This window comes from Bos javanicus, chromosome 12 (genome assembly GCF_032452875.1).
Source record: "Bos javanicus breed banteng chromosome 12, ARS-OSU_banteng_1.0, whole genome shotgun sequence".
Lineage (NCBI taxonomy): Eukaryota > Metazoa > Chordata > Mammalia > Artiodactyla > Bovidae > Bos > Bos javanicus.
In genome coordinates this window covers 15,897,156-15,915,068 of record NC_083879.1, presented here as the reverse complement: position 1 = coordinate 15,915,068, position 17,913 = coordinate 15,897,156, and the positions used below count along the sequence as shown (strand labels likewise).

Genomic DNA, 17,913 nt, shown 5'->3' with positions numbered 1-17,913 from the left:
TTGACAGTGTTAAATAGTATTACGTCCTCTGAGCTCCCTCAGCTTGCTACTTACTGACTGCCGTTAGGTAGCTGAATCCAAGTTAAATGTTCATAACGCAAACATGGTGAGAGTGTGTCATCCAGTTGTCTAGAATTGCAGAAATCAATTCGGTTTCATCAAAAAACAAAAATGAAAAAATCCCTACGCCCTGGGGTTAGAACACTGACTTAAAGTCCAGTATTTTATGACGCCCAGCATGACGCATTTACCAAATTCAAGAGGAAAAAATTGCAAAGGCCCAGAGGCCCATCAGCAACAAATTCCTGTTTATCAGATTTTGGTGGCAAGAGGGGAATGAATGACCCGGCCTCTGAGTGCCCGGCAGTCACCCTCCACCCTTGTGTAGGGGTTGGACATGTTGTCACCACCTGGAGAGAGAAAATACTCTGTTCTCCCTCATTTGGAATTTCTGATAAAGCTATTTTGGATAAGACTCAAATCCCTAAATCTGGAAAACAGGCACCCAAACCATTTTTCAACTTCATTTTTGGAGACCAGGTTTACTTAGCAATGTGATCTAACAGGAGTTTGAGATCCACTGTCTTTAGGTCTGTGTTGAAGTCCTAGTTTGGCTCTTCCTGGCTAAACTCTGGCAAATCACATAGTGTGTTCGTTTCAGAGCTGCAGGAAGAACGATAAATGCCTATTGTGGAGCCCTATACCAAGGTCACAGGACAGACCAAGCCCCATAGCAACTGTTGCCCCGAGCCTCCAGACCTAAACTGGCCAGTTTCCGGATCCCATATTAGGTAAAAGAAATACCCATCCTATTATCCATGCTATAGCATCCTAACCAATCACCTAATGCCACCATTCCAGTAGGAAATTCTCTGTCTTGAGGCTATAAAAATTGGGTACTAGCTTGCAAAGGGTTCAGCTCTCCCTTGAGCCGGCCTGCTGTTCAGTGTCTCCCACTCTAATAAACTTCATTTTCCTCCCATTCTGCCTCATGTCTGGAAATTCTTTTCCAAACTGCGTATGGACCACGACACCTACCTTACGGGTGCTGCGAAGGATACAGGGGTCACAGCAAGTGAAAAGTGATGGGCGAGGAGCTCTGTGGGAACGGGCTGCCACCTCCGGCTCACCTTCTGGAATCTGCTCAAAGCTCAGAAATTGAGCCAGTGTGAATGAAAGATCAGGATTTAGGACGCTGCCATCTCGAGCTCACGACGGTCATTGGTTTTCCGTCAGCAGAGTGGGTAAACTCCTCTCCATCACATAAGCCTGCTCACCTACAGCCACGACTAGGAAATGAGCATTCTACCGAGAATCAGGCAGCGTTGCCCACCTTACCACGGTGATTCCTCAACCACGCTGCATACTGGATCCACCTGGAGAGCTTTTAACCCTCACAAAGTCCAGGCCTACCCAAGACCACTTAAGATAGAACGTCTGCAGGTGATGTCGAGGCATCAGTATTTTTTCAAAGAATGCCCCCAGGTGAGACTACCATACAGAAGAGTTTGGGAACCTCTTTCTGGCTTCCCCTGTAGTCCCCCGGAGGCCACCTTTCAGCCTCTTGGTTCTAAAGTATGTCCAATTTCACAACGGGAGTCAGAGTCCAGGACACCGAGCTTGAGTCTCTGTGCCTCCCTCCAGGCAGCCGGCTAACCAGACCCCTCGCCTTACATCCAACTGGGAGGCGGGACCTGCAAGTGAGCTGAGGGCACCTGGGGGCAGGGAGGTGAGCACAGCGCAGCCCTTCCCAAACTAGGTGATCGGATTGGCAGGGTCACAGAGAGATCTCAATGTCAGATACAATTGGCCAGTTCTGGGTCCACTGAAGATAAGCAGGTGTTTTCATTGCAGGACCTCTCAGACCCTTTCAGTTGGCGTGTGACTATGAGTCTGCCCAAGAGGACTGTCTCCCCCAATCATGGAAACCTTCATTTTCTCAGAGCATTTCAAGAGCTGCTGTTTCAAGGAAGATACTCTGAGAACCTAGAGCAATGTTGGGCGTAGGGCTGGGGTTCTGTGCCCTGGGGGACATTTGACAATGACTGGAAATGGTTGTCACAGCTGGGGGTCAGGTGGCTATTACTGGCATCTAGTGGGTCAAGGCCAGGGCTGCTGCTAAATGCCCTATAATACACAGGGCAGCCCTAGACAAGGAGTTATCCAGCCCACTGTTGCCAGCATCCCAGCTGAAAAGTCCTAGCCTTGAGCCCCACAGCCCATCCCCTACTCTATGGCCTCATCAATGCTAGGTGATGAGAGAGCAAGAAAGACAGGAGAAAGAGGAGGGAAAAAAAGAAGGAAAAAGGGAGGAAACAGAGGAGAAAAACAGATGATAAAGGAGGCTGAGGAAGGAGGAGACAGGAGGAAAAAAAGAAAAAGCATCTAGATTCATAATTGCCAAAACTTGGAGGTAGCCAAGAAGTCTTTCAGTGGGTGAATGGATGAACATACTGCGGTACATTCAGACAACAGAACAGCATTCAGCATTAAAAGGAAATGAGCGATCAAGCCATGAAAAGACACGGAGGAGCCTTAAACGCCTGCTGCTGAAGAGCCTGCCTACTGTACGATTCCAACTATATGACATTCTGGAAAAGTAAAACTGTGGGGAGCAGTAAAAAGATCAGTGGTTGCCAGGGGTGAGAGGTAGGGAAAGATGAATGAGCAGAGCACAAAGGAGTTGTAAGGCTGTGAATATGCTCTGTGTATTCATGGTGGATGCATGTCATTACATGCTTTACCCAAACCATAGAATGTACGACACCCAGCGTGAACCCCAATGTAAGCCATGGCTCTGGGTGATAGGCATGGGTCAATGGAGCTTCATCAATTGTAACCAGAGTACCCTCTGGGGGAGGGGAGGGGAGGGTGATAGTCCGGGAGGCTGTGGCGGGTGTGCAGGAGGGGATGTATGGGAATTCTCTGTACTTTGTGCTTCATTTTGCTGTGACCCTGTTCTGTGCTCACTCACTCAGGTCCAACTCTTTGTGACCCCATGGACTACAGCCCACCAGGCTCCTCTGTCTATGGGATTCTGCAGGCAAGAATACTAGAGTGGGTAGCTGTTCCCTTCTCCAGGGGATCCTCCTGACCCAGGGAACGAACCAGGGTTTCCTGCACTGCAGGCAGATTCTTTACCAGCTGAGCTACCAGGGAGCCTGCAAGTGCTCAAAACAGGGGGAAAAAAAAAAAACACATAAAAACCACAAAAGAATGCAGAGCAGCCCATGTGGTTAGGCCCCAGCCTCCTCAGGTCTTTATTACTTCTCTGAATTGACCAGGCCGCTCATTCTGCTCTTGCACTGGGCACCAGCTGGTAGGGGCAGGCCAGGCGCCCATGGGGAAGGTGGGCGTTATGTGGTGGGGGCGCCCCAGCCCGGTGCCTCTGTTCCCCTGGGGAGGGGGGAGCCTCAGACCCTGCTGGGCTTCTTGGGGTCCTTGCTTTTGGCCGGCATGAAGGCGTACAGCTCCTCGATGAGCATCTCCATCCGGGCGGTGACCTCGGTCACTGTGTCGATGACCAGCTTCTGCTGCAGCTTCAGCTTGTTGTTCTCCCACAGCGCCTTGTTCTCCTCCTGGAAGAGCCTGTGTTCCTCGCGCAGCGCATGCAGGGCCCGGTTCTCCTCCTGCAGGAGCCGGTTCTCATCGCGGAGGACCTGCAGGCTCTGGTTCTCCTCCCGCAGGGCCTGCAGCGCCTGGTTCATCTCCCGCAGCAGCTCCAGGGACTGGCTGCCGTCGGGGAGGCCCGGGCCCCCCTTGCCCACCTCCTCCCCGGGCTGCGCGGACAGGGTGCTCACCATCTCCCGCAGGGCCCGGAGGGTCTTGGAGTCGTCCGGCGGGGCCGGGAGGCCCTTGGGCTCCTCGAAGGGGGAGGGGAGGCCGGGGCCCGGGTCCGGCAGCAGCCCGTGGGGCTCCTCGTGGGGCGAGGAGATGGGCTTGATCTCCTCGGTCGAGGCGGCCTTCTCGTCGGGCTGGGCCCAGTAGGCCTTCCTCTGCTCCAGCAGCTGCTGCAGGGCCCGGTTCTCCTCGCGGAGGAGCTGCAGGGTGCTGTTCTCCCGGCCGCGGTGCGCCTGCAGCGCCGTCTCCTTCTTCATCGCCTCCAGGGACGAGGCGTTGTCTTTGTGCAGCAGCGGCGAAGAGGCCCGGCTGTCGTCGCGGCCCAGCGCGGCCTGGTGCTCCTCCCAGAAGACCTGCAGGATCTTGTTCTCCTTGCGGAGCATGCGGTTCTCCTCGCGCAGCGCCCTGTTCTCCTCGCGCAGAGTCTTGTTCTCCTGCAGCAGGCACTCCTTGGCCAGCCTCTTGTGGTGCAGCTTGTGGTGGAAGGACGAGGACGGGGAGAAGTAGGGCGACTGCAGCCGGCAGTTCTCGCTGACCCAGCGCCCGTCCTGGAAGACGAACATCTCGTCGCTGAGCTGCACCCGCGGCGGGTTGTAATCCAGCTCCAGGTCCGCCTGCGACGTGGGGCGCTCCATGGGGTCCAGGGGCACCGACGAGAAGCGGTTGAGTGGGTAGGAGTGCTGGCTGACCACCCGACGGCTCAGCCTGGGCAGGGCGGCCTGCCGGGCACAGCGAGGGGTGGGGTACAAGTTGTGGAGCCTCAGGAAGGGCTCGGCTGTGCCCCTCTGCAGGAAAGAACAGGGAAGCCCAGGGTTAGCAAAGAGAGGCTGACTACACCCGAGGCCGGCTGGCCACGTAAGAGGCCCGAGACCCCACAAGAAACCCCGTCTGGGAGTCTGGACCAGCCACCGAGGGTGCTTTTGCACTTGGCCCCGTTATTCACGGAGGCTCTATTCTATGGTGGTGGTTTAGTCGCTCAGTTCGGTCTGACTCTTGCGACCCCGTGGACTACAGCCTGCCAGGCTCCTCTGTCCATGGGATTCTCCAGGCAAGAATACTGGAGTGGGTTGCCATTCCCTTCTCCAGCTTCTATTCTATAATGTCCCAGCAAATACATAATTAGCTAATACTGAACCAGGACTCAGGGGAGACACACAGCGTTAGGTCCTGCCAACCTCCAGCGGGCCACATTTTCCTCAACTGATCAATAGGCAACTTTTTCTTCTGTTTAAAGACACCTTATTTAAAATGCATTTTGATTCATTAACCTTGAACTTGGGGCCAACAGCACTGTAACTCATGCGGGAAGGAAGCTTACCTAACACAGGTGTTTTCTCCATAAGGGATATCACTGCCTTCTCGTGCTAAACTACCGCACAATTGCACTCATCTCACATGCTAGTAAAGTAATGCTCAAAATTCTCCAAGCCAGGCTTCAGCAATACGTGAACCGTGAACTTCCTAATGTTCAAGCTGGTTTTAGAAAAGGCAGAGGAACCAGAGATCAAATTGCCAACATCCGCTGGATCATCGAAAAAGCAAGAGAGTCCCAGAAAAACATCTATTTCTGCTTTATTGACTATGCCAAAGCCTTTGACTGTGTGGATCACAATGAACTGGAAAATTCTGAAAGAGATGGAAATACCAGACCACCTGACCTGCCTCTTCAGAAATTTGTATGCAGGTCAGGAAGCAACAGTTAGAACTGGACATGGAACAACAGACTGCTTCCAAATAGGAAAAGGAGTACGTCAAGGCTGTATATTGTCACCCTGCTTATTTAACTTATATGCAGAGTACATCATGAGAAACGCTGGACTGGAAGAAACACAAGCTGGAATCAAGATTGCCGGGAGAAATATCAATAACCTCAGATATGCAGATGACACCACCTTTATGGCAGAAAGTGAAGAGGAACTCAAAAGCCTCTTGATGAAAGTGAAAGTGGAGAGTGAAAAAGTTGGCTTAAAGCTCAACATTCAGAAAACGAAGGTCATGGCATCCGGTCCCACCACTTCATGGGAAATAGATAGGGAAACAGTGGAAACAGTGTCAGATTTTATTTTGGGGGGCTCCACAATCACTGCAGATGGTGACTGCAGCCATGAAATTAAAAGACACTTGAAGGAAAGTTATGTCCAACCTAGATAGCATATTCAAAAGCAGAGACATTACTTTGCCAACAAAGGTTCATCTAGTCAAAGCTATGGTTTTTCCTGTGGTCATGTATGGATGTGAGAGTTGGACTGTGAAGAAGGCTGAGCGCCAAAGAATTGATGCTTTTGAACTGTGGTGTTGGAGAAGACTCTTGAGAGTCCCTTGGACTGCAAGGAGATCCAACCAGTCCATTCTGAAGGAGATCAGCCCTGGGATTTCTTTGGAAGGAATGATACTAAAGCTGGAACTCCAGTACTTTGGCCACCTCATGCGAAGAGTTGACTCATTGGAAAAGACTCTGATGCTGGGAGGGATTGGGGGCAGGGGGAGAAGGGGATGACAGAGGATGAGATGGCTGGATGGCATCACTGACTCGATGGATGTGAGTCTGGGTGAAGTCTGGGAGTTGGTGATGGACAAGGAGGCCTGGCGTGCTGCAATTCATGGGGTTGCAAAGAGTCAGACACGACTGAGCGACTGAACTGAACTGAACTGAAGGCAGCACTTCAGCAGTATGCTTGAGGGCCATTTTAGAAAGTGAGATCACCAACAAAGAGTACAAGAGTGTGAAAACAGTGACACGAAACAAACTGTGGAAAGGACACTGTTTTATAGTCAGAGCTGAAACAAGAAGGCGCCTAAACTGGAAACGTGTGCATCAGGTAACTCAAATCATTCACCCTTCTGTGAGTGTCCATGGTAAACCACAAAAGTGCCACAAGTGTTGATTTGGAGGTTGAAAACTAATTTCAATGAAAAAAATTTAGGCAGATTTACAAACATGGAATCTGTGAATAAGAAGAATCAACAACATAGCATGGAGGTTTTAAAGGCATTAGTGCTGGGAGTCAACCACCTCTGAGTCCTGACCCGGTTATCTGATCAGTTACAAGAATATGGACAAGTTCTGTGAGTTACCATGCTTTCAAACTGGAGGAACTGCACCCACTGCCTTGCTGCAAAGAAATACTTCAGAATTAAGAGATAATGTATGAAAGCACTAAGCTGGGGCTCTCACACACTTCTGTCATCCTACAAGAAGAATAAACATCATCCTCCTGCTACCCCAGGTGGACCCACAACTGGCATCACCCTAACAGTCACTCAAGTTATCCAAGACGGCAGTGCCGTTGCTAAGTCCCACCTTCTCCCTGGCCCTATTCGGGCTCATCCTTCACTCTTCCCTACCCCTGAGTTTGTCCTGATAGCAGCTCCTTAAATACCGACACACACAGTGCTAGGCTCAAAACAGAGTCCTGCTGATAATTTTGGAAAGGAAAGGCACTGCCACAGTCGTGTCACTAACCACGGGAGCTGAACGTGTGGTAGTGAAGACATCAAAGGAGACCAAGGGATTCCTAAGGGGGAATTCATGAGGGTGGCCGTGCACCTCGAAACCACCCCATAAAAAGAGGATCAGAGTCACAGAGCTTACCTCCGACAAGCCAGGAGCGGTCGCACCTTTCAATACAGAGTCATCTCAGTGCGTTTTAAATGCAGATTTTGGAGCCTCTGCTTACAAGACTGATTCCATCTGGTTTTCTAACCAGCTCCCTTGGGCAATTCTGGCTTCCAGTGGTCAGAACTGCTCTGAGGGTTGCAGTGTTCATCACTCAGTTGAGGCCAACTCTTTGCAACCCCATAGACTGTAGCCCACCAGGCTCCTCTGTCCATGGAATTCTCTGAGGGTTACACCAGAGCTAAACTAGGCCCAGAGGTCAAGACAGGGATCACACAGATGCTTATCCTAGTTCTCTTGCTGATAGCATGAAACTAGAGAACTCGTTCACCTTCTCTGAGACCCAGATTTTCACTAGTGCAAAAAGAGAGTCAGACTCTGTGATCTTAAAAGCACCTTCCAACATTGAAAGTCAGCAAATGGTACCTGTAAAATGGAAATAATACCATGTGCCCTGCTTAGTTCACAGCACTGTTACGAGGACTGAAAAGAGATAATGAATGCAAAAGTGTTTTTAAAACTGCCAGGTGCCATAGAAATGTAAGGTATTGTTATCGAGAAAAGGAGATTTCACTAATGGGGGAATTCTGAGATGATTCATAAAGCAATGAACAGGGATGCCTCCTGGAGAAGAGGTAACAATTGCAGCAATGAATTTAAATAAAAATAAGATCACGGGAGCTGCTTCTAAATACACCAAAAGCATTTCATCCAAGTACATCGCAATGCTCTCCAAATATTAATTTCTCATTTCTTAGGTTATTTTCACAATTTTACAGATAGAGAAGATAGAAAACAAGTCAGGTTATTTGCATTATATATATTGATGTATATATATATAAGTATATAGAGAGATATATAATTTGTACAGTGTATAAAGTTGGTTAGAATTCTTTAAGACCTAAAGAGCTAGATAAATAGAAGGCACAGTTCTATGCTATTAACTTTGCAATAAGCACATGTCATTAACTTTGTAAGGATGTGCTTAATCTTCCAGAGAGCAAGGGTGCAGGGACATTCTATGATCAGCACATTATTTACTTTAATAAATCCAGCTTCAGTAGTTTTCATCTTTCTCAACTGGAGAAGCAACCTGGCTCTTGGGGCTGAACCTGTGATCTGCATGTATCCCACTGTGAAGAGCCCAGACCATTTCTTGTAAATTGAAGGTGCCTTGATCCCAGAGTGAATAAGGAGTCAGAGGTCATCTTCATCCTCAAAGGGTGAGGCAATAGAGGGCTCCATCTCAGCAGTAACATCCTGCTCTCGAGGATGTTATTATGGAAAATGTAGTTTTAGTCAATGATTTATATTTCCATCATGAGAAGGAAAGGGAAGTTTTGTGCTAGACCCTGGGCTGAGTGATCCATCCACTGAATTCCTTTAATCCTCACAACACTGATTTAATAAGGTGTTACTATTATTCCCGTTTTACAGATGGATAGACTGAAACTCAGAGAAGTTAAATAACCAGCACAAGTTCCACTTACTCAGTCACAAATCCAGTTCTGGCTCCCTGAATTTATTTATGTGAAGCACACATATGGGAAATCTCCATGAATTTAGCAAAGGGCTTTCAGTACTTGGGGACTTTTTATTATGGAAAATTTCAAATGTACACAAAAAGAGAGAGGATAGTCTAGTACATCTCCATGTATCCATTGCCCAGCTTCAGCAGTTATCAACTCAAGGCCACACTTGTTTCATCTGTAACATCATCCAATTTCAGAACCACTCTTCTGCCACTGGGTTATTTCAAAGCATAGACATGGTGTTGTTTTATCCATAAATAAGTCAATGTGCATTTTTTAAACAAAACCAAATACCATTATCTTCCCTTTAAAATTTAACAGTGATCCCTTAATGTCAACAAATACTGATTCAAATTTTCCCAACTGTCTCATTTCTTTTTTACAATTGACTTTTATCAGAAAGACACTCTTTTTGATCCAACTGAACAACCAAAGAGAAATCACTGGTCCTTTATACCTATTCACAGTATCCTTTATGGCCTTAAAATTATCCACTTAGTCAGCTGCCTGCATTTTATATCCACGTCCTGAACTGGATAGCTGAGGGATTTCCAACTATCCCCTCAACATAAAGGCACTAAGTAGAAAGCTTAACACAGGGGTGGCAGATCCCTAGTAGTGGACAGTCTGGGTATTTGGGCCCTTGTCCTTATGCACGCCATTGCGTGGCCTCAGTCACATCCTCTCACGCTCTGACCTTGGTCTTCACTTCTGTGTGATGGAAAGGTCAGTGGCATTATCTCTAAACACCCTCTTGTCTAACTTTCTCTGGTGCAAGGGATTTAAGTTTGTAAACTGGCATTGCCGTGACCCCAGCAGTCCTCTTTTATCAACCTAGCTTACATCGAGTCCCCTTCCTTACGTGACCAACACTTCCCAAGCAGACCCTGTACTGTCTGTTTCATGCCTGGTAACCTAATCCAGAAAACACTGATGGACTAATAGTTCTTCTTTACCTTCTTAACCAAGAGAACAAACCCTCCTCTTATGACTAAGTCTTTCTATTCTTCCTCTTCTCCCACACAGGACCCAGAAGGTGGCCAAGTCTAGCATCGTTTCATGGCCTAGTTTCTTAGATAAAACACTTATTTAAAAAATGTGATAGTCATGCATTTATTTTAATGGGTATTAGGAAAATATACCTATTTTAATCAAACCCACAATCCTATGGATAGGATTAGGATGAGCCAAAATAGAGCAACTCCTCTTCTCTTTCTGAAAATGAGAGGATGTAAAGAAAAACAACAAATATACAGGCATTTCAGATATACCAAGAATCATGCTTAAACTCTGGAAAGATGCTGAACCAAGACAATTCCCATATTTCCCTGATTCCAATCAGACCTAACTGGACCTAGGCCGCAAAGGAAAGCTGTTTCTTGGCCTGATGCAAACTCCTCACCCTAATCAATTCCTACTTTAAACATTCTTGCACCAAATCTTCCTCCACATTTATGTCAATGAATCAACTAACACTAATTGGGCATTTGTTCTCAGACCTGCCCTCAGGGAACTTCCAGTCAATTTGAAAATCAATGCATTAGCACCAACTATTTCTTGGTGTAAAACCTTTAATTCTGATAGGAAAGTATGGGGCGCAGAGGACTGGACGTCATGAAACTAAAGAGTCTTGGCTCTGTGCTGTAAGTTCATGGCCTTTACAAAAGCACTTGACTTCTCTGCCTCAGTTTCCGTATCTAGAAAATGTGGGCGCTAGCGTGATTCAGAGACACCCTCTATGTTTGTGCAAGCTGTACAATGTCCAACTCTAGAGGATGCCAGTCACAACTGGTGTTGCAGTGCAGAACCTGTGCAACCACCCACAGCCATTTGACTAACATCTGCCCTGTTTGTTTCAGAGGTTTTGTTGAGCTCAAAAATAAAAGGAGAATATGTGACATCTTCTTTGTTTATAGGGAGCTTCAGACATGCAAGAATGGTGACTGTGCATTCAGAAGAGAAGATGCTTAGCATTTCCTTCAATTGTATAGAACAAGGTAAAGGGAGTAACATGGAATGACTACCATGTGATGATATGCTAACTGATTTCCATATTTATACGTAACATCTTACTGAAAAGAGCTACCATGGGTCTACTGAAGCTCACACAGCCAGCAAAGATTTATAACCAGGATATCTGACTCCAAACTGCATGCTCACTCTAGCTCTTCACAACGCTCCGATATTTTATTCTGCACATGTTATGTTTTCATTACTTTGCAGTGGCTTTCATACGTCCTGTCCCATCTTCTCCCCAGATGAATAAACTGTCATTCTCTTAGCACAGTCACCTGCCCCTTACTCTTTTGACATCCCTAGTTTTGGAAATCAGAGCAACACATTTCACAGACAGTGGCGGTATAATGAGTCCTTGCCAATGCACTCATCAACCAAAGCTCACTGAAGGGTGAGGAGGAGTTATTAGGTTGACTACACAACACTGTCGGAGAAGGCAGTGGCACCCCACTCCAGTACTCTCGCCTGGAAACTCCCATGGACGGAGGAGCCTGGTGGGCTGCAGTCCATGGGGTCGCGAAGAGTCGGACACGACTTCACTTTCACTTTCATGCATTGGAGAAGGAAATGGCAACCCACTCCGGTGTTCTTGCCTGGAGAATCCCAGGGACAGGGAAGCCTGGTGGGCTGCCATCCATGAAGCGACTTAGCAGCAGCACACAGCACTGTTACATCATACTATTTTGGGCCCTCCAAAGTGGTGATCTCGTTCGCCTTAATATTTTTAGTCTATTTGGTAAAGCCATATCCACATTTCAATTCACATTTTAAATTGCAGAGCAGTTGCATCACAGGGCTTCCACCCACACCCACTTACATAGCCCTTAAAAGAAGCTGCCCTCTGTGCACAAGCTTGCTGGTTGTCCATGTCACCATCTTGAACCTATAATCCAATGAGGGTAGAGGCCTCAAATTCCCAATAGCTTTGGGTTTAAAAGTCCCACTTTGGCTGCTCCTGTGAAAGTCATTTAGCTTCTCTGAAAGTCACCTCAGTGTAGCTGCTCTGTCTACTGCCAGGGGTTACTGTGAGAGGCCAAGAAAGTGGTTACTAAGGTGTCATCAAGACCAAACAGAGGGCCAGTTCTCCTGGTAAAGCTTAACCATTCCTGGCCTAAAACACTAGAGCAAATCCTAACCGTCTTTCTTTATGAAAGAACTTGACAAAAAGTGAGCGTCTGCAAGCTCTCAAGATACTTGAGGTACCAAATCCCAGACCCCCTTAGCTGACGTCTGAAGCCAGCTCCTCAGTAGGTCTCCTCAACCAGTGGTATCACAGGCTTTGTTTCATGGGCCAAACTAATCTGCCCTTGGGGTCACTGAGCCCTAAACCAGAGGTCTGGGCCAATTAAAAGCCCCTGGAACACCCCTCAAAGTTCTCCTCAACCTCTGAGGTGGGGTCTCCAGCAGCATGACCCAAACCCCCAGCACAGCCTGGCCCAGTTTCCAAGAAAGAAAAGACAGTTTCTTCCTTGACATGTAGGACATGCCCTCGTAGGTGGGAGAGGAGAAGCAGGGGGCTTCTTCATGGAAGAATGGGATACAGGAAGGAAGCAGAAGGGGAGACGAGTGGCCGTGGGGCTCATCACACCTTCCATCGGGTCACCTTTGTTAGGAAGGTGACCCACAGACGCTGCCCTCCGGAGCAAAGTGCTCCCGGCTGTGACCTAAGGAAGGTGCATCAGTGCTAAGGATGCAGGAAGGGCCCTGGGTACCGAGAGCTCCCACTCAGATGCCTGAATCCCGCCTGTGGTTGAGCTCCATCCTTAGCATCAGGCCTGGGCTTCCCTGGTGGCTCAGACGGTAAAGAATCTGCCGCAATGCAGGAGACCCGGGTTCCATCCCTGAGTCGGGAAGATCCCCTGGAGAAGGGAATGGCAACCCACTCCAGTAGTCTTGCCCGGACAATCCCATAGACAGAGGAGCCTGGTGTGCTAAGGTCCATGGGGTTGCTGCTGCTGCAGCTGCTACTAAGTCGCTTCAGTACTGTCTGACTCTGTGCGACCCCATAGACGGGCAGCCCACCAGGCTCCTCTGTCCCTGGGATTCTCCAGGCAAGAACACTGGAGTGGATTGCCATTTCCTTCTCCAATGCACGAAAGTGAAAAGTGAAAGTGAATTTGCTGAGTCGTGTCCGACTCTTAGCAACCCCATGGACTGCAGCCTACCAGGCTCCTCTGTCCATGGGATTTTCCAGGCAAGAGTATTGGAGTGGGGTGCCATTGCCTTCTCCGAAGGTCCATGGGGTTGCCGAGTAGCAAACATGACTGAGCGACTAACACTTTCATTTTTCACTCTTTATCCTTCTCCCCAGCATCCCTTTTTAAAATACATGTGGTCCTGGAAGGAAAATGTATGAAATCACCAACTACATGCTCCGGTCAGATCACCAGCCTCGTGTGTGGCAAATGGAGACCACATAGGAGGGATGGCGGCTGGAAATGGGGGTAGGGCTAAGGGCAGAGGGGAGGTGATGAGACCAAAGCGTATTTCTGAATGTACGGGGTGTCTAAGGAACAGGACCTTCGGGGATGGAGCTTTCGAGGTTGCTGGCCTCCCATCTGAAGAGTTGGGAACAGAACTGGTCACTACTCGCCAGTTTAGTTGCCAGGCACTAAGATTCTCTGCACTTACAGAGAAGTATGGTCACCACAGACCAGAAGAGATGTCCGAATGCCCTCAGCAGACTCCAAGTCTGTTGATCAGGTTTTTTTTAAAGCCCTGCTTTTGCCAGCATTACTGAGGGTTATGGTCAGAGAACATTCAGGCCTCTGGGGTTACGTTTCAAGCCTGGGGAAGCTGAGACCCAGAATATGCTGGAAGGAAAGGCAGCTGCTGCTGCTGCTGCTAAGTTGCTTCAGTCGTGTCCGACTCTGTGTGACCCCATAGATGGCAGCCCACCAGGCTCCCCCGTCCCTGGGATTCTCCAAATCTGCCACTAATTTTCAGATCAGGTGACAAGGCTGAGTATCATGATCATATACTTAAATCAACTCCACTCCTGAGTGCCATGAGAAAGTCAATGTTGGTTTTAATAAATGCTAACAGATAAGAGGATAATTCGCAGGTCAGTGTAATTGATTTTGATAGAATCCTAACACTAACAGCAAAGAGGCTAAAGATGTCCTCTCTCGTCATATGTGGTGGTTTTAGCTAATTGTTTAACACAGAATCTTCTGAATCTTCCTCCTAACACTTTTTCAAACTGGCAGAGCTACAGGCATTGTCAGCCATAGATTCCATAGCTTCTTAAGAACAAACCCAAACAAAGGGGATTGAGAAACGGCGACAGGGAGGGACAAGGCGGGGCCCTGGAGGGGCGATAGGACCCCATTCTGACCTGGGGAGGAGCCTTCACTAACAATCTCACAGGAAACAGTGCCTTCGAGATTCACAGAGAGCGCTCACAGGGAAAACGGGAATGCTGGGGAGAACTGAACCGTTATGTACAAAAGGAACCGAGGGGCAAGGGAGGTGGGGGGCAGCGTGCAGAGAACTTGGGAAGGAAGTAACTTGGGAAGGCTGGCAAGTTAATGCGCTGGAGAGAAACAGATTAGAAAACACAAATATTTACTGTGAGGAAGGAAAACTGGAAATCAGTAAGACCCGAAAAGACCTAAGGGTGATAACAAATAGAGAATCATAGACATTTGCAATGCAAATGAGAAGCGTTCAGGCAGGGTTGGGAGCTGGTGGGGGGTGGGGAGGGCAGAGGCACTTTCTGGAGACACAGAGCTGCTCCTGCAATTCCTTCTTGAAACAAATGGACTCAGTCTCAGAACCAGAACGAAGCAGAATGTGGCAGATTCGTGCAGGGAGCTCCGGGGCTTGGCAGTTATGATGGGGGGCGGGGAGGCACCCTCTCCTAAAAGCCAGGGAAGAAGCAGGCGGCATGTGCCCAGCTTGTGGCAGAGGACGTGGGCACTGACCTGGCTTCAAGCCTCTAACTCCAGCTCCGCCATTACTAGTGGCCTTGCTGCGGTTCCCAGTTCCCGGTCCTTTACAACCTCTCCCTCACTCTGCACGGCCCAGGGCCCCATCGTGACCAAACCAGCGCTCGGTCAGTCTCCTTTCCTCCCCGTGTTACTCAGATCAATCCTTCCCCTGCCACCAGCCGTAAGCCTCTCCTTTGGGGAGGTCCAGTCAGCACACTGATCCCTCTCACAGCCTGCTCAGATCATCTAAATGCACTGTTGCCCCTTTACCCCCAGAGAGAAGGAAACGGCAACCCACTCCAGTACTCTTGCCTGGAGAATCCCGTGGACAGAGGAGCCTGGTGGGGCTACAGTCCATGGGGTCGCAAAGAGTCGGACATGACTGAGTGACTGAGCACACTTCCCCCAGAGTGTGCCCAGCGCATCCTGGCAGGGGTCTGGAGCCTGACTCAGGACTTGTGCCCCTCCGGTTGTACCCTTGAGGCTCATCTGCCTGTGTGTGGCACAGGCAGCAGGCTGTCCTCTAATTTCATGCCTCCAAGACCCCACTGGGGAGTCAACCCTCTTCCCACACATCCCTGGACAGATCTTTCAGATCGTTACCTCTGCGTTGGATTCCTCCACCCTACATTTCAGCCCCTCTGGCTGCACCGCCATGATCTTCACCAGGGCCTTAGGTGACTCTGGAGAAGCAAGGCTGCCCCCTTTGTGACATAGCAGTAGAAACAATCCAATCAGGAGGACCCCTCCCGGGAAACGGCTGCTTAGCAGGAGGAGAACTGAGAATGTCCAGCCTGTCACCTGTTCACTGGCCTCCATTCTGACCCCCTCAGGCTCATCCCCCTTACGCTCTGTCTCTGGTACACGCAGGCCCTAATTTTCCTGGCCCCTCCACAGGACCCCATACCCCTTGGTCCATGCCCGGGTTCATAGGTTCAGTCCTATGCCCTTGATCCCAAGTCCCAGTTCTAATTCTCTCCCCATAAGTCCAGAGTAGTTGCACAACGTGCGTGTGTGTGCTAAGTCACTTCAGTCGTGTCCGACTCTTTGCAACCCTCTGGACTGTAGCCCGTTAGGCTCCTCTGTCCATGGGATTCTCCAGGCAAGAATACTGGAGTGGGTTGCCATTTCCTCCTCCAGGGGATCTTCCCCACCCAGGGATCGAATCCACATCTCACGTCTCTCGCATTGGCAGGCGGATTCTTTACCACTAGCGCCCCCCTGGTGGTAAAGAAGCTCCAAACGATCTAATTTTGAAAAGACTGTCACAGAAACTTCTAGCGGTCAGGCTGGGCGGTCTTATCAGATCACTGAACCCACCTCCTCATTTGACGGGAAACCCAAGACCTCGAGTGACTAAGTGGCCTGCCCCCGGCACACAGCTGGCTGGCAGCTGACCTACAGCTAGAATCTGAGGCCCTGGCTACCGTTGTCCTGCAGTATCTTGCTAGAGCTTAGAAAAAGGGGGCTTATTCCGGCCAAAACTGAGAGGTTACAGCCTTCTGTGTTCATCCCTACCTGAGGTACAACCACATTGATGGGAATTTCTAGGCTTTCAGATCTGGTATCTCTTTTTCTTGTAAAATTTGGCCTCGAGTGCTGTGGAAAAGAGAACATAGGCAGATTTCTGTTTTCCAGCCCATCGTCTGAGCCTCAGCTGCTCAACTGTGAAACACAGGACTTCCTACTATCCACTTCTCCCCTCCTGTTAATTATGTACGTTAGGAGAATGTGAAGATGGTATCTGATAAGATGCTTCATCAATCTCTGAACAGAAATTAAGACAGGTCTTACAGTTGATGACAGAGCCTTCTGAAAGTCTTTAGCTACTGCCTTTGCTCATTACTATTCCTAGCTCAAGGAAAAAGCCATACCAATGTTAGGTGCCAGGTATAGGTCCTGTGCAGAAGCTGGTCACCAAAACACTCAGAACATTCCAGAGGTGACATCACAAAACAATACGGTCTTTCTCAAGGCTCATGGTCTCTCTCTGAGCATCGCAGGTGGGAATGAGGGGTCTGCTGGCCAGGCATCTGGTTGTGTCCACGTGGCCGGTCAGGGTCGGTGTGACACACAATAGCCCAAACATTGGACCCCTGTTTGGTCATCCTGGCTGACATTTGCATCTCCACTGCCAGGCTGGACTGAGACCCCTTTCCTCTCTCCAGAGGCAGCATTTTCTACTTGGATTACTCAAGAAGGAAGAAATCCAAATTGAACTCTTCCCAGACCAAGAGAAAAACAAATGGAGTCTGAGATGTTTTCTGACACCAACCCATTCTTCAATTCTCTGACACCCATTGGAGGTCCTACAATTCAATTCTGACACACCCTACCTGACGTTCATGCCGGATCCCCCAAGTTAAAAGGCTCAGTCCCCACAGAACTGCCCCCACCTCAGATGCCAGTCAGGAGTCTTGGGCCACTAATGCATGCATGCTGAGTCACTTCAGTCATGTCTGACTCTGTGTGACCCTATGGACTCTAAGCCTGCCAGGCTCCTCTGTCCTGGGGGAAATCCCAGCTCTTGCCTGAGGCAAGAATATTGGAGTGGGTTGCCATGCCCTCCTCTGGGGATCTTCCCGATTCAGGGATCGAACCCTCATCTCTTCTGTCTCCTGCATTGACAGGTGGGTTCTTTACCACTAGCGCCACCTGGGAAGCCCCTTGGGCTACCAGTCTCTCACTCAGACTCATGCTTAGTTGCTCAGTCGTGTCCGACTCTTTGCCACCCCATGGACTGTAGCCTGCCAGGCACCTGTCCATGGAATTCTCTGCAAGAAACTGGACCACCAGTACTTCAACTAACAGCTGTACCTCAGGGGTTTCCACAACCCAATCCTTAATTTCGATCATTGGCTAGAAAAGCTCAAAGAACTTAGGAAAACACTTTACTTACAATTACAGGGCTTTTTAAAAAAGAAAATAAAAGATACAGCTCAGGAAAAGCCAAACGCAAGAGATGTTTAAGGCAACA

At 49.0% G+C, this 17,913-nt stretch overlaps 1 protein-coding gene across 3 annotated transcripts; it reads right to left on the bottom strand.

Moving 5' to 3' along the window:
- Positions 1 to 3,231: 3,231 nt before the first annotated feature.
- CBY2 (chibby family member 2) lies at positions 3,232 to 16,966 on the bottom strand. 3 transcript variants are annotated; one of them, XM_061434556.1, is made up of 3 exons: positions 16,811 to 16,966; positions 16,455 to 16,535; positions 3,232 to 4,625 (listed from the first exon to the last, which is right to left on the bottom strand). In XM_061434556.1, exons 1-3 carry the CDS (start codon positions 16,883 to 16,885, stop codon positions 3,414 to 3,416), a joined length of 1,368 nt encoding a protein of 455 aa, XP_061290540.1. In that variant the 5' UTR covers positions 16,886 to 16,966; the 3' UTR covers positions 3,232 to 3,413. The 3 variants fall into 3 exon arrangements, with proteins under 3 accessions (XP_061290540.1, XP_061290541.1, XP_061290539.1); XM_061434557.1 differs by lacking the exon at positions 16,455 to 16,535; XM_061434555.1 differs by lacking the exons at positions 16,455 to 16,535; positions 16,811 to 16,966 and adding an exon at positions 15,540 to 15,770.
- Between the last annotated feature and the right edge of the window lie 947 nt (positions 16,967 to 17,913).